The sequence below is a fragment of the Pogona vitticeps genome, chromosome 1 (genome assembly GCF_051106095.1).
Source record: "Pogona vitticeps strain Pit_001003342236 chromosome 1, PviZW2.1, whole genome shotgun sequence".
NCBI classification, from domain to species: domain Eukaryota; kingdom Metazoa; phylum Chordata; class Lepidosauria; order Squamata; family Agamidae; genus Pogona; species Pogona vitticeps.
The window spans coordinates 230,470,105-230,491,971 of record NC_135783.1 but is presented as its reverse complement, the minus strand read 5'-3'; the positions used below and the strand labels follow the sequence as shown (position 1 = coordinate 230,491,971).

At 39.3% G+C, this 21,867-nt stretch overlaps 2 protein-coding genes across 2 annotated transcripts in view; one reads left to right on the top strand and one right to left on the bottom strand.

Moving 5' to 3' along the window:
• Nucleotides 1-16,669, top strand: part of LOC110071835 (glycerol-3-phosphate dehydrogenase 1-like protein) — a 27,354-nt gene extending 10,685 nt beyond the window's left edge. The window contains exons 3-9 of the mRNA XM_072984874.2: nt 2,544-2,721; nt 5,224-5,364; nt 8,765-8,903; nt 9,284-9,396; nt 10,947-11,180; nt 13,281-13,387; nt 14,938-16,669. Coding sequence (XP_072840975.2) covers nt 2,544-2,721; nt 5,224-5,364; nt 8,765-8,903; nt 9,284-9,396; nt 10,947-11,180; nt 13,281-13,387; nt 14,938-15,034 — 1,009 coding nt within the window. The 3' untranslated portion in view covers nt 15,035-16,669. The remainder of the gene's footprint in view (nt 1-2,543; nt 2,722-5,223; nt 5,365-8,764; nt 8,904-9,283; nt 9,397-10,946; nt 11,181-13,280; nt 13,388-14,937) is intronic.
• Nucleotides 16,081-21,867, bottom strand: part of LMLN (leishmanolysin like peptidase) — a 21,558-nt gene continuing 15,771 nt past the window's right edge. The window contains exons 15-17 of the mRNA XM_020779562.3: nt 21,723-21,853; nt 20,548-20,761; nt 16,081-20,154 (exon numbers count right to left, since the gene is read on the bottom strand). Coding sequence (XP_020635221.3) covers nt 20,054-20,154; nt 20,548-20,761; nt 21,723-21,853 — 446 coding nt within the window. The 3' untranslated portion in view covers nt 16,081-20,053. The remainder of the gene's footprint in view (nt 20,155-20,547; nt 20,762-21,722; nt 21,854-21,867) is intronic.

Below are 21,867 nucleotides of genomic sequence, written 5' to 3'. Positions count from 1 at the left end.
AAGCTGGTTCCATAAGGCTGGAGCCACTGCAAAGAAGGCCCTATGTCTTATAGAAGAGTTATGGGCCTCCCTTGGAGTAGCCACCCGGAGGAGCCTTGACAGAGATGATCTTGTGAGTTGGGCAGACCTGATGAAAGGTCTGATGAAAGCCCTGTATTTTGGTTACTCTATTATCCATTTTTAATTTGGGCATCCCAGTTCATGTCCATGGAAGTAGTTGTGTATGCCCATAATAATAAAAAAAAATCTATCCATCTTGTTTTGAAAGACTGCATTGTATTAGAAATCATAGCAGTGAACCTGGAAAACTTGCCTGAGGAAGTGACTGTTGCAATTAGACTTACAGCTATAAATTCCAGGAATACTGTAGCAAGTTAAGATATTCAGTAGCAACACTGACTAGAATTGCTTCAGTTCCCCCACTCCAGCGCCTTTTCTTCAGCAATTTCTTTCTGTTACAGTTTCAAGTGGCTATAGGGGAACATTGTTTTGTAAATTGCTGTGGAGCTTTATAGCCAACAATTTGTGAAGTATTAAAGAGTTTTAATTGCTGTAGAAACATGCAGCTTGGATAACACTGAAACACAAATCAAACGCAATATTAAGTTGCCTTTCCCCCCTTTACTGGCTTTGTGAAATCTTTTATGATTTCTTCAGAATTTTTGGGTGGCTGTGCAACTCAGTCTGAAGACAGCTAGATATTCTTCTTAAAATAAAACAGCTCTCTGTTTGAAGGGTTATCAGAGAAGGTACTCTTTGTTTGAAGGGCTGTCATGTCCTGGCCCACACACTAATGGTCAAATCATACTTTAAAGGAAATGGGTATTTCTTACACTTTCCACATTTTCCCTGCAGAAATCCTCTAAAACTATGTGCTTGAGAAAATTGAATTGGAAAGGAAGGCAGTTTTTATCTTCCAATGACCAGACAAAAGCAAATTAATTTGTAAAATGCTGATTGAGGCCAGTTCTTGGTAGAATAAACAGATCTCCATTGCTTCCTAAGGGAGCCCTGCTTTTAATGACATGCTGACAATATCATCCAGTTCTGTCCTTAGCAGAGAGAGCATGAGCCCTGACATTGTCCATTAGCATCTGAGCAGCAGACTAGGGAGGTACATAAATCAACCAGACACAATATTCCTCACTGTTAGGAGACATATTAGCTGCAATCCTGTTGCTTAGCTTAGTAAGTTACAACTAGAATAGGCTGCTAAATCAAAGCAAAAGCAAAACATGCCAAAGCATTTAAAGCACTGTTACGGTAGCTTGGAAGCCACCTGTCCATCATTGCTGTAGAGGCATGTCATCTGCCAATAGTGTGACGGAAGGTGGGACATAAGGGGTGGAGCCAGTGTATATAAGGGGAGTAAATGGGTGTGAGTGCTTTAGATAGGGACCAGATAGGGACCTGATAGGGACTGGTTAGGGGCTGGTTAGGGTGTTAGGGTTTGTTCCTATTGTGAAGAACTGTGCTATATAGTGAGGGTCTGTGAGAGTGTGTGTGAGTGAGTGATACTTTATTACTTTGATTGCCTTATTATTTGAGTTATTAAAGTGATTTACCATTCCTTTCGTTGTAACCAATAAAGACAAGTTTTTATTTTCAAAATCATTTATTAGTCTGAAGAGTCATTTGAGGGAATGGTTGGTGGCAGCGTGAATAGAGTGATTGTGTGAAAGTGACGTGGCACCTCTTTTGTGACGTGTGAGGAGGCTGTCACAAGCACTATCTGGGTAGTTTACAATTATGCAGGCTACACATTCACCCCCATCCCACGAGCTGGGTAGTTAGTTTACCAGCCTTGGGAAGATGGAAGGCTGAGCCAACCTTGAGCTAGCTGTGCGAATTTGTTGGGATCAAACACTGATCATAAGCAGAGTTTTGACTGCAGTACTGTACGCTCAAATCAATTAAAAATTACGGAGGAGTTAATCACCAAACCCCCACTTGTTCACCGGGCTTATTCTAGTTGTGACTTAGCTATGCTAAGCAACACAATTTCACTGTGTATTCTGATTAGGTTATTGCAATACTGTACTTTCTAATTATGCATCTATATGTATAAGCCCCTGTGTGCAAGATTGATGGAAATCGGATTGTTCTCTTGTCCTTTTTTTTTAAAATGGAAGGTAAGTAGTCATCATTGCAAATATACAGAAGAAGAACTAATTCGCTTTGAATTGTGTGCGGATGTTAAACTGCCAGCTTCCTCAGCAAATTGTATGGAAGCGGAGACACAGATGTTTTCTGATTGTCAGAATGATGTATTTCACTGAATGGCGTGTGCAACCAAAGCATCTAATTCATAATTCACACTGTAGCTGAACACAGAAAATGTCAGGTGAGACACAGCACCTGGTATAATTATTTTACAAGATAAACCATATTAAGATTTGGGGAAATGAAGCAATTATATGAACCATGCTTTGTATTCTGTCTCTTGAGAAAGAGTGATTATATAGCAACGTGCCCTTCTGGGGAATCATCATACAAGGAGTTCTGTTTCAATGTTTGGCCTTTTGTTTTTGCTTTCCTTGAAGGGGATCTGCCATTGCAAAAATTATAGGTCAAAATATCCAGAAATCCATGAAGTTTGATCCCATCATAAAGATGTGGATATTTGAAGAGACAGTCAATGGACGGAAACTCAGTGACCTTATTAACCAAGACCATGAAAATGTGAAGTATCTCCCAGGCCATAAGTTACCTCACAATGTGGTAAGTGGTTTTAAGTGTAGTTTCAGTTTTAAAGCTCTTATGCTTGGGCCATCCTTGAATTTAATTCAAAGTAGCAGAGACAATGACCCAGTCCAGACAGTCTTAAGTAATCACAACAAACATTAGTTCCCTGGTGTTACAGATCTGGGGCAAAATTGATAATCCCTTATGGTAAATTTTTTACAGATGCCCTCACCTCACCCCAAAACTTCCTGATAGGTGCCATCAGTCAACATACATAGTCTGTCCAGCTGCTTGGGGAGTTTCCAGCTTTCCTGTCAAGAGCCCTTGCCTAAATCTAATCTTTAGGGTTATGGTTAGTTAAAAAGAAATTGGGGTGGGGGAAGATTTGGGATTTTTTTGCACCAGCCATAGAAAAATAGGATGTAACAAAGCCCTTTAAAAACCCTTAAGCAGGTTTGTGACCTTACAGTCTTTCACGTGGGGGTTTAGTGAGACATTCCAAATGATCAAATGTTAAAAATGCATTTATTTGGGGAAGTGGAGAGGAAAAAACAAAAAGGAAGGAAATGACTTAAGACTCTGAGAATTGCAAATAAAAATGGTAAAATCCTCACTATACCTAACTAGCTACATGTTACGTACTTGAATAGAATTTTGGGTCTAAGAATATATGGAGAACTCATGAGAGGGAAAATGGTCTCAGAGAAAGTCTCTTCACCTTCAGTTAAATTTTATTTTTTCTAGAGACTGAGTTTTGCTTTGTCCAATAATGCGATACCATCTGTTTCTGATATCAGTGGTCCCATTGGTAAATAAAATATAACTTAGTGGTAGGCCACCTTTCCTAGTGGTCCCATCTTAAAAGAGTCAGCAATTCTGAATTTAAAAAAAAACTGTTGGGCAAAGGTGGGGGGGGGAGAAGGTCACCTAATGCGATTTCCTGGTAGCATTATATTGCTTATCTCTTTGATCCCCTGTAGGGGGCACTGTAATACCACAGAATATATATAGGGCCTTGTGGTAGTCAAGTTGCTACGTGAGGAAAAAATGGGGCTTTATTCTGGTTAACTTTCACTTTCTTCCTTTTCTGCATAAGGAGGAAAGCGAGAGGGATCGCATGAAGAGAACAGGACAGCTCATTTCTAAAAACTGTGATTTAGGCAGAGGGCATATCAGATGGGCCATTGGCTTAAGAAATTGGGTTAAGGAAGCTGCTCTTATTTTCTCAGGCTGAGAAAGGAAGCCCACTCCAAATAAACTGGGGGATAATATAATACAAGCAGATGAAAGCTGTACATCAACTTGAGAAACGGTCTGGTCCCAGTGAGGTGGGGGAGTAAAGAAAGAACCTAATGATTTTTGAATCATGTGCATGCATATTATGGGTTATCTGTACTCTGATACTTGTCAGTCTTTCAGAGCACACTGATTTGTTGCCAGCTAATGTGCTCCAGAATATACTTCCACAAACTACCATGGCTTCTTCTGGTGGGTACCAGAATAGTGCTGCTGTCCCATACACACTTATTTGAGAGCAAGGCTCCTGTGGAGAATATGGGACTTACTTTTGAGTAAACATGCATTGAACTGGACTGCTGACAAACGTACGGGCAGAAGCTTCCCAGTGCCTTTCTACAAGTGAGGCTTACCTCTTAGTTTGCTTAAACAAGTTCATAATACCCATTGAAAGGGCTGAGTTATGTTTCACTATTACATGGGCCTATGAAGTCTAGTGCACTTTATCCCAACAATTATGAGACCAGCAGTCTCTTTGAGGACATCATAGGTCAATGGCGCCTGTGCATGTGAGTTTTGTAAGGATTTGAAATCAAATTTACCCATTAAGATTAATGTAGGAAATGCTGGCATTGCATGCGCATGTTGTGTGCCTTGAAAGACTTCAGCATATACATCTAGGAGTGCCCCCACCCCCCGAGAAGTATGCATGGGATGTTCACACGGGTAAAAATCATCTATAATTTAATTTCTTGATTGGTGTGGGAACTGTGTTGCTGTGTTATTTATGTATTTAGTAAAATTTATAGTCTACATTTTCTCTAGTAAACTCTCGGTGCTGGGGATGGCATGCCTTCTTTACGCTTTATCCTCACAACAGCCCAGTGTGGTGGGTCAGGTTGAAAGAAAGTAAGCTCAGGGACATCTTGTTTCCTGCTTCCATGCAAACACGAATCTGGATCCCAAACCCCTCAGGACAACTTTTTAACCCCTTTGCCACACTGGCTGTCTCATTGCTTAGAATTTTTAGCTGCCTTATAGCACTAAGGGGTGTGTATGTACAGTAATAATGCAAATAAAATCCCTCATCATCATAAATAAATAGCTGCATGATAAAATAATAAATTAAAAGCTGCAACTCATGTAGTGGAAGGTAAATTGATTGAAGGCACAATGATTTAACATTGTCACAAAAATAAGTTTCCATAAAAACACAGCTGATGCCAACAGATGTTGCTAGCCATTTTCTGCCCTTGGTTATTTATAGCAAAATGCAGTTAACTATTTGTATCTTTCTCTCAGGTTGCCATACCTAATGTGCGAGATGCAGCAAATGGAGCAGATATCCTCATTTTTGTTATACCTCATCAATTCATCCCTAAAATTTGTGATGATCTTAAAGGTCATGTAAAAACAGGAGCCATTGGGATTTCACTCATTAAGGTAATTCCTGGCCTTTTTGTTTTTTTCAAAGGTGGAGGTAGACTAGTCACAAATGTCCATGATTATGATTGCGGATAGGCCAAGGTGGTGGCCTTGGTAATACACCCTAAATGGGGCACAGGAAGTGACACTCTCCTCTCCAAAAACAAATGTTACAGAAAGCTAGTGCTTTAGATAGTTTGGGTCCGAGCTATCTAAACGATGGTATCGTCCTTTTTTGAGCCTATCTGGGTATTAAGATCATCAAAAGAGGCTTTTCTCTCAGTTCCCTCATCTGCAAAAGTTTGTTTGTTGAGGTCATAAGATAGGGCTATCTCTGTAGCTGCTCCCATACTATGGAAGTGTCTTCCGGGGAGGATAAAATCACCCCACTTCTTGCAGTCCTTCCCCTGGCAAATTAAGTCCTTTTATGGTTGTTGTTGGTTTTTCGGGCTGTTTGGCCGTGTTCTGGAGGTTTTTCTTCCTAACATTTCACCATTCTCTGTGGCCGGCATCTTCAGAGGACAGGACTTAGAACTCTGTGTTCTGGTGTAATGTGTGGGATAGTTGAGTATTTGTAGCTGTGGGATCAGCTTTTTGTCCTTTTCAGGAGATTGGGTGATTATGGTGATCAGAGTGTTTTTTGTTATGGTTGTATTGTTGTGATTAGGGGGGTGAGATGATCTGTCACTGTGATTGATGGGTGTTGTTTGCTAGTTTTTTGTGTGCAGTGATCACCGGTCCTTGTGGATGGGTAGAGTTCCTTGACCTTTTTGCAGGCTATAGTTTTCAGTGCTGGGAGCCAGGCTTTGTTGAGTTTTAGACTTTCTTCTTTTTTGTTAAAGCTGTGCTGATGTTTGCGGATTTCAATGGCTGGGTAATTTATTTATTTATTTATTTATTTGTTTGTTTGTTTGTTTGTTTGTTTGTTTGTTTGTTTGTTTGTTTATATACTGCCCTTCTAGAATGTGTCTACTCTGGGCAGTTTACATATAATGTAACATAATGATTGCTGGTGTTGTCCAGTACTTCAGTGTTTTGAAATAGAATTTCATGTCCAGCTTTGTTTTAGGTCATGTTCAGCTACTGCCAATTTTTCTGGTTGTTTAGTTTGCAGTGTCTTTCATGTTATTTGATTCTGGTGTGGATGCCGCGTTTTGTGGTCCCGTTGTATACCTGGCCACAACTGCAAGGTATCCGGTATACTCCTGCAGTAGTGAGGCAGTCACTTTTGTCCTTTGCTGACTAACATTTGTTATATGAATACTATTTGAAGGTTGTGTTTTTTCAAAGGTATCCCATGTGGTCTGTGACTGCTTTGATGTACGGCAGAAATATTTTATTTGCTGTTTTTCTTCTTCGGTAATATTGTCCTTTTAATTCAAGCAGACCCATGAGCAACTGATGGCATGTTAAAAGCAAGGGCCTTCAGACTGGATGTGCTGGTTTTCTGATATTTTTAATGTGAACTAAAGCTAGTCTTTTTTGCTGAGATATTTTACAATGTTTTGATTTTAATTGTGTTTTAATATTTGCATATAATATATTTTAGTGGCAATTGTTTTTTTGACTCCATTGTAAGCTTCCTAGGGTCCCAATCTGGGGAGAAAGGTGGCATATAAAATAAAGTACACAAATAAATAACTGTTATTTTAATATTTTGCAGGTGAAGATTCAATCTCTAGTATATATATATATGGACAAAACCCACATACCTCCCAACACTACTGTTTACATTGCTGTCAGGCTCTCTTTTAGAATGATCGGGGCCATTCTGAAAATTGACTGATCAAACTGCATACAGTCAAACCTTCACTTAAGAATTTAATCCATTCCAGATTAACGTCCGTACATCGAAATGTTCGTAGGTCGAAGCACCATTTCCCATAGGAATGCATTGAAAACCCATTAATCCATTCCGGCTGAAGAAAAAAATATCCCCCAAAGAAAAATAATGCACTGCAAGTCCCATGCTGGGACTGCAAACACACACACACACACACACACACACACACACACACACACACACACACACACACACACACACACACACACACACACACACACACACACACACACACACACACACACACACACACACACACACACACACACAAGCAAGTCCCATGCTGGCACTGCAAAACAAAACAAAACAAAACACAGAAACATAACCCCCCCAGCCCGATCCTACTCTCCAAAACCCACCCAGAACAACTTTTTTAAAAGAAAAAAACAGCAGCACCTTACCAGTCCGAAGCCTCCCTACCAAAGCACGAGCACCCAGCCGCTTCTCCTTCCTCCTCTTGTGCAGCTGCCCAGGGCCTTCAGTGGCACTTACTCATGAGTAGACCCACACCAGGGATGGGCAGGGAGCACACCGGACTGGCATCCCCCCCCCCACAGTGATTGCCACTTTCAGAGGCCTCCCGCGGCTTGCCCAACACCATCGGAGGCAGGGGGAAAGGGTGGGAAATTCAAAAATTGTGCTGGGCAAACCCCGGGATACCTCTGGAAGCGGTGATTGTCACGGGGGGGGGGAGCCTCCAAATGGAAAAAAGCAGGGAAAAAGGGTGGCGCTGGAAGCCCAGGAGGCTGAGTTTTAAATTTCCCACCCTTTCCCCCTGCCTTTTTCCATTTGTAAGTTGAGGCTCTGCTCGTAAGTCGATTCAAAGTTTTATGAGTGGAGCCATTCGTAACTCGAAATGTTCGCAGGTGGAGACATTCATAAATCGAGGTTTGACTGTACTTCAAATGCTACACTGACTGAACTCTAGTAGTAAGTCACAACCAGCGTAGGCCATTTGACTCTGTGGAGATTTGGTGAGTGAATGCCTCTGTGAGTTCCATGGATTCAAATGGGCCTATTCTGGCTGTGACTTTTTAAAGTGTACTATTAAATATTTTTAAAATATTTACTGCTACAAGATATCTTGTGTGCATTTGAATTTAATTTCAATATGATGACGTGTCTCAGTTTAAATAATTAAATGTAATGATTTTGCAATTGAACCAAATGAAAGCACACCGTGACAGGGTTACTCAATGTGTCAAATTTCCCAGCATTTAATTCTAGTAATAGTCTCTGCTCTTCCCACTCTCACCCCCCACCACTTCTTTACCCTGCATGCATTCTGAATGCAGTATACCTCTGTGTAGTATCAGGCTTATGGCTACCTCACAATATATAAAGACAAAGGTGCCTTGAAGAGTTACACCATAGAATACTTGAGACTTGTGTCCATGTGATACTCTGCTCTCAGCTGTGTGCTATCTATGTTCTCCAAACAGCTCTCCAACATTTCTCTAGAAGATATAGCCTGGAATTTCTAATACTGCAATCAGGTTTATGGTTCAGCCACTGAAACACAAGATTCATTCTTTTAAAAACCTTTGCCTTGATTGCTGTCTTTCTCATATGTAGGGTATAGAAGAAACCCCAGATGGACTGAAACTCATATCGGACATTATTCGAGAAAAACTAAAGATCGAAGTCAGCGTGCTCATGGGGGCCAACATCGCAAATGAAGTGGCAGATGAAATGTTCTGTGAAACCACCATTGGTAAATGACTCGTGGTCATGGCCATAAATATGCAAACAGCCCTTCATACTGGCAAGATCAGCCCATTTCTACCTAACATGGGAACTAGGAAGTGTTGGTTTCTCCATTATTTAATAGTGTTAGAATGCTGAAGCTAGTTTTGAATTTCCATGGTAATCAGACTTCAGAATTCTCTTTGGTTGTAACATTTGCTGAATGCTAAAATCTCCCCTGTGAAACCATTGTAGGCAATCCTCTCTTCTAAATAATATTTGCGTACATCTAGCAAATAGAAGTACACATTGGTATCCTTTTAAAAAATATCCTAAAATGAAAGCAATTCTATTCAAAAACTATTTAGCCAACACCTGAATCCTAATTGCTTCTGTTTCTTTCTCTAGGTTGTAAAAATCCTGATAGTGGGAAGCTTTATAAAGAATTAATGCAAACCCAAAATTTCCGAATTACTGTGGTGGATGACTGTGACACCGTGGAGCTCTGTGGTGCCTTAAAAGTTAGTGAATTCAGATCAAATACTCTTAAGTTAATTGTTACATTGAAGGTTTGCTCATTCATTAGCTTTTTTCACTTTGTATTCTCTAAAGTGAGAGAACTTTCTTTCCAACTTCTGAGTAAAAAAAAAGGCTTTGAGATGCCAGTAATTGCAGTTGAGCAGCAGATCTAGTGTTAATGAAGCCAATTCATTGCAGCCAATTCAAATATACATGAGTCGCCATCACGGACATCCTTTTCCATTATCATACACCCATTGGAGAATTAATTTCACGTGGTTCCACAGATCACCTTTTAACTCTCTTTCAAAAGTACATCATCTACCTGTAGCATAGGGTTCAGAACGGAGAAGCATTTCTCCTACGAATTTTCTCTCCAAAGGAAGTGGACAAAATAGAACATCTCACTTGTCGGTTCCAAGCCCTATATGGGAGCAATTGCTGTGATAGCAGCAACAGTTCTAGGACTGGCAATTACAGTCACCACTTGCTTGGGCCAGAAACAGAACTGAGAGACAGCCAATCAGTAAAAAAAGGAAAATTCCTAAATATTGAAAGCATCCATGTGTCCTGGCATGAGCTTTACTCAACTCTGCAAGTTAAATTAGCTGGCTATGGCTCATACTTGGTCTTCAAGACTTGATGTATGGAATTCCTTTGAAGTCTGAATTCATAAACCCAGAAAATATAACCTCAGTCTCCTCTCTGCAACATTAACCTGCCGTCCATTCTAATTACAAGCTATTTCTTAGGTATGTTTCTGAACCAAGTGTCTCTGTAAGACTAAACTACAAGCTGTGTTCAATATATAGTATGGAGGGGAGACTCCCTTTCTGTCTTAATTCCAGCCATGTAGGGGACCAGTCTCAGCTGGGACTACATGTCAAATGTTGTGAGATGGGTGCAACAGATTGTTGGCTTTAAATTCATTACTGTAATTTTATTGCAAAGCAGGAGGAAAGGGACAGACCTTTTGCAGGACATGCAAAAGCAAAGGACCATGATTATAATGTGTGAGATCATGATAATCCTGAATCCTGTTGAACACATTAAGCTTCAGCTTGTGTGGGAAGGCACTTTTATTTTAAGTAAAATCTTAGTGCTGTTAATTACTTAACTGACGTATCTGAACATAGTCCTGCCTCTACTGATCCTTGTATGGTTCATTGTGAAGCCATTTTCTCATTTAAAGCTTCAGACTACCACATTTCTTAAAAACGTTTATATAGAAAAATAACATGGGAAGGTACTTCACAATCTGAAAGTACAAAACATCAAAAGCTTGAACAGTAATTTTGCAAAATACATAATAATTCACATGGTCAGAAGGGTTCCATAACAGGGATCACCACCTTCCTATCTCTTACCCTTTTCCCTTACTTTCAAGCGTCACATGCAGGAATCACCTCATCTCTGATCACGTATGGTTTTTAACTATTGGTATGCCAAAGTCTGCATTCTGACACTACTACAATTTGCAGTCAGTACAGGCTACTTAATGACGGTCTTTCCCACAACCTTTCTCTCCTTCTTCCTGTCCACTTGGCTTTAGAACATTGTGGCTGTTGGGGCTGGCTTCTGTGATGGCTTGGGCTTTGGCGACAACACCAAGGCTGCTGTGATTCGTCTGGGCCTGATGGAGATGATTTCTTTTGCAAAACTTTTCTGCAAAGGCCCTGTCGCAATAGAGACGTTTCTGGAAAGTTGTGGCGTTGCAGATCTAATTACCACATGCTACGGTGGACGGAACAGGAAGGTGGCAGAAGCATTTGCCTGTGGGGGAAAAGTAAGTGTATGTTTTTTTGAGTGATTCCTATTCTTGTAGTAGCAGCATTCTATAATGTTTGGGAAACCACTCTGACAAAAATCAATCCTTATTCACTAATGGCCAATGGAGAACTGTATTTGTGTATTTGGCCATAAAGTTGTGTAATGTGGTACAGATGAAGGGAGATAATGGGTGGTGTTCTCTGGTTAATAACAGCCAGCAAGAATACAGTGGTTATAGTATGAAGCGAGGTTTACTATCAGGGACGAGCAGCTGGAGGAGGGAACATGTCAGGGGTCACTCTCTCCTGCTACCCCAAAATCCCAACAGTTCTTCTGATAGGTGGGGAAGATAGGTCTTGTACGCCTTCAAGAACTGTTTTCTGACAGCCTAGTGGGAGTACAATGATGCCAGTAAACAAGGCATGTTTCCTGGGAGACATTTTTGTTTTTGCAGTGACGGCTGCATATGTTGATATGGAGAAATACATAAGCATTTTCCCACCTCTTTCATTAGAATTCAGGGCCATCCAATTCAGCTGGAGAGATTTCTTCACACCATATAAACAGAGATTAGATAGTTAATGGACCATGTGGATACTGATGGTTTCATGCTGACTCTAGGATCAGAGGAAGTCTGCCTCTTAATAGTGGTTGATAAGAAAACACACTGGTTGCAGTCTTCTTGTGGGTAGCTAGTTGGCGACTATGGGAAAGAAGCAGGATGGTGGACCAGGTAGATCTTTGGTCTGATTCAACAGGGCTCTCTTGATTTGTTTTTAGAGCAGAGGGATGCATTGAACAGGAAAAGAGCATCCACCCTCCCCAAACCTGGTCATTAAAAAAAAAAAAGCGGTTTGGCACTCAGCTGTGTGCCTGACAGAGATGGAGAAAAGGTTGCTGGGGATTGTGGGGCAAGGAAAAGAGATAAAACCTGGAAAATGCCCCAGCTCCCTTCTGTTAACCAAGCTGAGCAATGAGTGTGTTCACTGGTAGAACATGGAATTTTGCCTGTTTATAGATGATACACTTAGAAAGCATCATCCATCCAGCTCAAATCCTCGCATTGTCCTACAGAAATATTATTTACTTTGGGCAAAGCTGCTTCTCTACCTCCAATACAAGGTCATTGTGAGAATATAAGGACACTGCATCATTTTGTGCATAAAAATTCTATATAAAAATAAACAAACAATAAAATAAGGAATAAAACAAAATGAGGCATGAACATGTATGTCTTAGAGTTCCTTTCAGTTGTCTTCTTAGTTATCTGTTTCTGTTTTTTTTTTGTTTTTTTTTTTGCTGAGGACTGCAAAAATTGTAAAGCAGCTATAAGATAGGCTGCAGTCCTACACTCACTAGGCTGGGAATCATTCCTATCAAAATTATTGAAAAATAACCCAGCTGTACCTATTGCTCCTGAAGTAAATATTATCTGCCCTTGGGCTAAAGTATTAGCCTTCAGCAGATGCTGGAGATCAGAAAATTCCCCCTGAGGTAAAGCATGCACTCTGGCAACCTAATTCTTAACCTATACTTATGTGCTGTATCAGTCCAAAGCCAATAATGGGTCCTGATCCACCAGATGGACACCAAAACAATTAAAGGAAATCTAGGCATAAAGTGTTTTTCAGTGATTGGGCAAGGGAAGGGCTTGGTTTTCATTAGGACTGCAAAGCACAGGCAGTCTTGAATTAAAATTTTCCTGCCTGGCCTCATCCCCCACCCCCGATAAATCACCCTTCTTCTGCCAAAGCGGCTATAAGCCTGGGGGGGGGGGGAGCTCACATTGGTGCTGAGAAAGCCACACTGTGCTTTAGGTTTGTTCTTTATTTTTCTGACACATTTTAAATTACATACTGTTTGTTTCTAAAAGATATCAGTAAGAGACACATGGCACAGCTTAGGAAAATCGTTTTGGAAGAATTACCTCAGAAATTGCTTAGAAGGAATGGTTTGGAGTTCGCATCAATTAATTTCCACCCTTCCACATGGAAGCAAGGCAGGCTGAGGGCGGAATTTAACATATGGGACCCTTGATATGTTGATTAGTTTTAAATGTCTTTACTGTTGCGATTTCCTTCCTGCCTGAAACAAATGGTCCATACTTCTATTTAAGACAATTGAAGAGCTGGAAAAAGAAATGTTGAATGGGCAAAAGCTACAGGGACCCCAAACATCAGCTGAGGTCTACAAAATCCTGAAGCAGAAGAAAATGGTTGACAGGTAAGTCACTTTAATGTTAGCGGTTTAGACATTAATGGCTGTGTGTTGTTACAGTGGTAACTCGCTTAATGGGTGCTCTGATGACAAAATCGCTAGATGTCAATGTTTTTGCAATCGCAAAATCGTATGGGGGAATTTCGCTTTGCGATGATCGGTTCCCTGCTTCGGGAACCGATCATCGCAAAGCGATGATTTTCGGCCAGCTGATCGGCGGTTTCAAAATGACCACTGGGTAAACAAAATGGCTGCCCACTCTTTTCTGGCACGGATTCCTCACTGCACAGGCAGCGAAAATGGCCGCACTATGGAGGATCTTCACTGGACGATGAGTTTCAAGCCCCTAGGAACGCATTAGTCAGGTTTTAATGCGTTTCTATTGGCTTTTTAAAATCGCATTACGACGTTTTTGTTTTACAGAGATTTCGCTGGAACGAATTAATGTTGTAATGCGAGGCACCACTGTATTTTGAGGGAATGCACATTTCCACTCTTACACAATCTGTATACTCACTGCTTTACATTGTAGCCAAGTGTCATTTCTTCACATGAAAAGATATACTAAAATATTTATGAAATGTGAGGGGGTGTACTTACTTCTGTGATATACTGTGTGTCACTTGGCATACAACTAGGGATTCAGTTGGGGACTGTTAACTCACTGCTCTGGTTCATGCATTTGCATTTATACTGGTGTAAATATTCATTTGAAATCCTGGGGTCCTTATTCTTCGAATCAAAGTTTACCTATATTATTTCTTAGAATGACTGAATCCAGACTTTTTACCTAAAAGAGCTCCTCAGTATTAAGCTGGCAAACGTGGTAGATTGGTTAAGCAAGTGGGAGGCATTAGATGGCCCATTGATTGCATGTAGTCCTACCCAGAGCATTTTTAAATTCTCAAGTCCCCATCCCAAAGTAATGAATTTTTTAAATCCAAAAATGGTTAGTTTCCGCTCCTGGTACTTCCAGAAGCAACACTTTTTAAAACATGAATCTGCTCTCCAAGATTTAAAACAAACAAACCCAGTAGAGTTCCCCCATCTAGGTACTTACTGTTTATATATATTTCCTTTAAAATGGCTCAAGGCTCTGTGTAAGCTGTGGAGGGGACCGAAGGCACAGATTTGCCCTTGAACTTGCCCACTCCTGCTATACAAGAAATACTTCAGCAATGGCAAACCTATGGCACTTGTGCTACAGCTGGCAAGCAGAACCCTTTCTGCAAGCACACGAGCCATAAGTTGCCAGATCTCTACTCCTCCCCCCCACACAGCCAAACCTGAGAAGGTGGCTGCAGTTGCAGTGCTGGTGCTTTGACAGGTGGATCCAGAGCAGCTGGCACTGGTGGTGGATCTGGAGTGGGGTCTTGAGGCACATCCATGCCCGGGATTCCCCCTTCAGCCACCACTTCCGGTTCTGCCACGGCATGCCGCCTGCTGGGTTTTTATTTTTGTTTTTTCAGTTTGGGCATGCAAGCCCAATAAGGTTTGCTGCCACTGCTCTAGATCCTTTCACTGAAGATTTCCTTTAATAACTGAATTTCTGCTAGGTTTCCACTGTTCGTAAATGTCTACCTGATCTGCTATCAAGGAAAGTCTGTCAAGGAGTTCATCACATGCCTGCAGAATCATCCACACCACATGTAAGATGAGGCTATGGCTTACCCTATACCTCTCTGCTCAAGGCTTCTGGCAGTTTCATTCTGATGAATAAAAGCAAGCAAAACGAGATAATTTTTACCCAGTGTTAACTGAGAGCTACTTTTACAGAAACCACCACGCAAACCATTTTGGTAACTCACTCTCCATTGAGTGAAGCTCAATACAGTATTCTATTGGAGAACTCGGTACTAGGTGAAGATGCGAATTCTACATAGGTTACAGTCCGGATGTCATTTCAAAGCCACTCATTAAAATTATGTCAAAGTGGCAAATATGAAACAGAAGAAAAGCTGTCACATACCTAAAGCTCCCCTGAAAAATGTCTGTCTAACTTTACACTGAAAACCTTCCAAAGAAGAAAATGTAATGGCTTCATGAGGATCTTTATTTAACGGCTAAACTGTTCTAACAATGACTTGAAGAACCACCACTGCAGTCATGTTTTACTGTAGAGGTGGTTCTTCTTTCCTACCTAATTGCCAAAGTTTCCACTTCTTCTGGCCACTTTGTCCTTGGTAGCTACCTCCCGCCCCTCCCAATCAACATCACGGAAGACACATTTAAAATCATCTACACAGTCTTGGATAAAATGTAAATCTGTGAAAGAGAATGCAGTTGAATAGATAGACTATGTAAAATATATTGCACAGAGATTTATAGCATTTTTTGGTTAGGTCAAACTGTCATTAAGGCCATTTAAAACAATGCTGTTCCACATATTATTTCTATTGTGCCGATACCTTTTTGTTGCTCAGTTAAATAATTCCATTTTTGGAAAGCAGTGGTAGTTTTTTTCCACACAACAACTGCAACAGTATCTATTTTCTTTCAGGAGGAGAACTAAGATGTTTTGCAAAATAAATTGACAATTCTCCCATTGTTGATAATAGTGTCTTCCAGATACTTTAAAATAATTTGATTGCATATACAAACACTATATACACAATCCAGCCCTCAAATTCACTCTTAATATGGAAAATAATTCACAATTTACATTCTGAACCAATAGCATTCTACAAATAATACATTAGTAATTGCAAGAAAGTTTATTAATCCACAAAGTAATGCTGTAAAAACTTGATATTTGTATTACAGAGCAACATATACTGGTTAAGATTTGCCTCAGCTTCTACAGGCATGGTCCTGGTTCTTACCACAGTAACTGCTTATGCATCTGTATACTTTCAATATATTTCCACAATTGCAGCAAATACCTTATCTTAAATCATGTTGCTAAAATTCTGGAGAATGAAGGGAGATCAATCATGTTAGAGGTCCTTTAGATAAGTAAGGTTTTCACTGTGGGAAAGAACCTAAAATTGGCTCTGCACTTAATAAGCAGAGACCGGAGACAAGACTTTTTATTATATCAGACAGATAAGTCTACATCATTTCACATGAAACACAGTCACTTGAAATACAAGGTATGGTAAAACTCAAAGTACGTTAAGTCTAGGTCCAAAGTTTTCCCAAGACTTGAAAAAACAACAGACTAGGAATAGAGAATCTGCACTGGTTTGGACAAACTATTATAACATTTCAAGTAGTTTTGCTTTCAGCATACATGTACTATAACACTGTCTTTTGTATATTAAAAATAAACACCTTTACTAAAAAAAAGTCTCAAATGTAATTTCATTTATCTAACTGTATGCAGCATTTGAGAGACTACCGCATAAAAAGGGGTGGGGAGCAGGCACGTCTCATCAAGATGCCTCATCAGGAGAAAGACTCTGCCTGGTCTAGAACAGCTGGCAAGATGCCACATGGGGGGAACTGTTAATAATGTGCCCATCCAAGAAGAAAACTGGCCGCAGTGTTCTTTTGTTCATAAGAGTATCGGCTGTCATCTAGAGTTCTACATAATGTAGAACTTACAACAATGAACTGATTATTTCTGTTTTGAAATGAGAGATGTATAATTTTGAAACAGATTACAGAAGAATGGGTTCCTACTGTTTCTGTTCTAAGCCCAAGGGATTTTTGATGAAATATTCAATGTCACAGCTAATCTTGAAGTTTCAAACAAAACCAAAGAACAAAGTATCTGACACCAAGACAGATAGCTTTATGAAACTGTTCCTTCCACCATGAAATGCATTTTTTCCTATTGCACTGCCAGAGGTTCAATCTGTGTAAAACACTTCCTTCTTTAACTTAAGACACAATGCAACAATTTTATTTTATGAATCTTTTAGACATCTGCTCCCAGAGGATCCCACTCATGGCACCTCCTTGGAATCTAACCAACTATTTTTAAAAAATTATACAGAACCAGTTAAGATATGGAAAACATGGACAACACTGGTAGACTCTGCCTTTTCCCCAGCATGTCTGCTGATGGAATCACTCTGTAAAATAGAGCTGACAAAAGGGAATTTCGCTGTTCTAGTAGAATTCATCTTATTCATGAAGAAGGGAAGTGGGCAATTTAGATTTAACCTTCAAGGATTTAGCTAAACACAAAAAGCAATGCTAGTTCTATGGGCTGAGAGTCCAACTGTTAGCAGCATGTTTCAGGTGTAACTAATACCTGGGATTAAAGCAAGTGCAATTTTACTCAACAAGATGTACTGAAAAAAACTAGTGTTTCATACAGACAAATGTTCTCTCAATACAATTGAGATTCTCATTATGGTCAGAAATAAATTACACCCGAGGGTTTGTAAAGATTATTTTTTTGTGATGAAGCCTCCCATAATCCTTAGCCAGAATGGGAACTAGACACAGTGGCTGAGAGATTTCCAAAGCCAAATTTAAAAAGGGGTTTTAAAGCTTGTTACAGGAACTTTTCCAGTAAATTCCATTTCACTAAATTCTAGCCAGTTCTTCATTCTACTAATAATAGATATTAGTAGTTCTATCAGCCAAGAATCTAATGAATAAAAGGAGGAGGGAGTTCTACTTCTTTAACAACAAAAATCTATACATTATTATAAATAAATACTTACATATAAAATTAGCCAAAAGGTTGATACAGTGCAATTGTTTTATATCATGACAAACAAGACAAAAAGTTCAAGTATATAAAAGCATCATTACAAGATGCTATTTAAGTCCTATTATTGCACAGATGAAAAAATACAGTTTCTACTGTCAATTTTGTGGAATAGCTTCACATTTGTCAGTGAGATGTAAACCTACTGAAATGGTTAATTTTTATTCCTCATTCAAGATGTAGTCATTTAATAAATTCCTTAAACCTGTATCTTATTGCTATTTCTGTGACTTCTATTTCTCCCTTACTTAAGGCTATCACAGAACATATAAGATAATAAGCATATTTATCCAGTGTGCATAAATATGCCTTCAAAGCTGAGCAAATTCCATCTCACATTCCTCAGTCAACTTTCTTGTGTTTTTGGGTTTAGATGCAGTTAACTGATTTTGGCTATTTGGCAGAAAATATCTTTCTAATAGCAAGGTTAATTTTAAGAGATAAAACATCTAGCAGGCACTATTAAAGACTTTCCTTCAAAGAGGCGGTACTCTCTTCATTAATAGAAAAAAATATTCATACTCTATTGAAAGTTTGAATGCCACCACACTGTTAACCCTGCTTCTGCTGTACACAGGGAGAAATAAGATAAAGGATTCAGATTAAAAAATAGTTTTTTAAAGGGAGACTGATACTCCAGCATTCCTAACAATTACAGCTTTCAGTGCATCAGAATAACAGGACTAGATACAATTCCACCAGTCTAAAGACTAATTTGTTCCATTAAAGTGGAGGAAGAAATTGTAACTATGGTCCCTGAGGTTTCTCCATCATCTAGGGAACTGATTCTTCATCTGTCAAATTGCTCAGTGACTCATATAACCACATTAAATGGTGGCATAGCCACTAACCTGCATGCTCTAAGAAGCATATAATATTTTCATACATCCAGCATAATTAAGTTCAGTTGTTCTTTTATCCATGAACAACAAAACAAGGTTCCTTGGTAATTAAATTCACTGTTTGGCCCCAAAAGAATCAATATACCTGTGATATTTGTTCACTTGCTCTTACCATTACTTCTCTCTAAAATCTTGTCATCTCCAACTTATTTATGAGATTTGTCATAAAATATCACTTGCAAAATTTATGAGATTTGTTATAATTTCAGACCTTTTTGCTAGTCAAGCTGAGAGTTAAGTGAAGGAAATCTGTATGCTTGAATATTACTGAATTTTGGAGCAGCCTGAGGGTAACAATAATGCCCTCAAATGAACATCAACTGAATTTCTTCAAAATGCCTTCTGAGAAATGAAATACATCTAAGGGATGTTTACTCGAACGAAAGTTCAATTCTAAGCAAAAATGCCTAGGATTGTAGTCAATAAATTAGGAATTATGACAGAACATTTTGACTTAGCATTCTTCCATGTGGAGTGAAAAATACTCAAGATTTCATTATTTAGAAATATCAAAAGTGCATGGTGTGCATCTATTGAGATGTTCCATTGTAATTGCAGCAACAGAGACTTGACAGGAAAAATATTGTCAAATTACCACGGTACAGAACAGCTCTGAAGATATCCCAAATTGGTACCAAAGGTTAGCTTTTTGTTTAACTCCATAAAGCACTATTAGACTTAAATTATTAGCAGCAATGGCAAATGAGTCTCATGGCTTCTGACTACAGGAAACTGAGGTATATCTCTGTCTAAGGATACCAAAACTCCTACTACTAGTCTCACAGAGAATTGTGCATAACAGAAGTGCTGCAAACCAGTGGCAACAGATGACATAATATTGACAAATCTGTACCCCAAATTTGTTACCAATGTGAATATTAAACTTTTAGTTAACACTGGCACTTATTGAAATGAAGTTGTAAACTTTGCCTCTCTTGGTCTAGAAGATGTTGTCCAGCACCTTCCAGTCTGCAATCAGCTGGGCTACCTGCCCCAAGGCAGAGATACGACTGCTCTTCCAGGTAGCTGCCTTCAAGTTGTATTTAGGTATAGCATACTCCATACGCATGGACAATGGCTGTAAGGGTGAGCTGGCAGTGTGTTTTAACTCCATGCACACAGAAGGAATCCTGCTAGTAGTGGAAGCAAGTTCACCATCAATAGCCATAGAGTTACTACCAGGCTGGGAGAACAGGAACACAAATCTTAAAAAAAATAAAAATAAAAATCATATTAACACAAGGAAAATAGTGCAGTACTGTAGTCTCTAAATATAATACTATACAAATAAGACATTTTTCAGAAGTCTAGCCATCCATTCACCATTCCACCAAATTAAAGTGGAGGGGGAAATTAGTTGAGGTGTTCAGCACAAATAGGATGGTTGAATAAATATAGCTGATTTTTGGACTTTGCTTTTGAGATTCAGCTCTTCGTTGCAATGTTTATAGGAGTGAAGAAAAACTTTGTTAGTTTTGTTGCTATTATCAACATTTTCAACATGCCATTAAGAAGAACAGGGAAAAGTGAAGCCCAACAAGGCTGTCAATCTAGTTCACTGAACTGGGCTAATGAACTGTTATACTTGTTTTACTTACCTATAGATGCAACTCTTGTTAAATTAGCAACTGGAGGGGGATCCTGCTCGGGTGGACAAAAATCACAGAAATCTGAGCATGTTGGGCAAATTAGGTTCCCGACATGAACCCATCCATTCATCTGAATGTTCACTGTCAGAATTTGGCCAGAGTGACTGCACAAATATGCCGCGTCCTTGACCCAAACAATCAGCCCACGGGGAGTACAGGAAACCTAAGAAATAAAGTTAGACTGAGTATGATTGGAAAGTAGATTACACTTAATTATCGTAAGTATTTTAGAGATTTCCAACATATATCTTGACCTGTTTCCGAGATGTGTGAGATAGTTAAGGAGCAGTTTTATCATGGCCGCTGCCCAATCTCATGTATTTCCATGACTGAACGGGGATTTGAACACAGCTTGCCTAAGCTCTAGTCCATCACTCTATCCACCACACCGACTCTCAAAGTAAGAGAAAGTAGGTTATAAACATAACAGTAAGTGGATACCGGAAGCAGGTTTAATAAATTACATACTTAACTAGCTTCACTTTTTAGTTTAGTTTCTCTTTTTAGTTTCTCATCTGAGGAAGTGGACTTGTCCACTAAAGCTATTATTTAAAATATGTTTCCCCTGCTTTTCTCCTTGAAAGGGCCCAAAGCAGCTTTAAAGTGCCACAATGTTTTTGTCTTCTTTATTTTTTATTTTGCTTTTGTTTTTGCTTGATAGGCAACATGGCTTCCTTTTCTAAAAATTTTTTTGATAAGTAAACATTCTCATTATCAGAGAACTAGTGACTATGCTTGTGCACTCTCCGATAAACTTATAATTACTAGCATATCTTTTGTGCATGAACTTTATACCAGTGTTAAAGTACTTTAATCCTAATGATTTCTAAGTGATTGTATCCAAGTATCTAAGATAGGCCTGTTCATCTTCTTTACCTCAAATATTCATATCGCTATCAGGTTCCAAGTTTCAGTGTTCCTATCAAATGGTACCTGCAATCTGCACTGGGGAAAATAAAGAGGCAGTAAAGACTGCGGAAGCAGTGGCACCTAGCAAGAAGTCTGGGGTGCTGAAAAGTAGCAAGAACTGTTTCAAGTCATTTAGTTCATATTTCAAGACTGCTTTTTTTCCTGCAGTAAATAGAAGGAAATCAGTATTTTAAATACAGAACATCTGCAGTTACCTGGTAGCATCCACTACCCCAGTCAGGATAACTGAGTTTCTTTCTGCATTGCTCCATAACAAAAGCTGATTTCTGAATGAGACAAATAGAATTTGGTCCATATTTTTCTGCACCATAATTTTTGAAAGGATCTAAAGAAAACAAA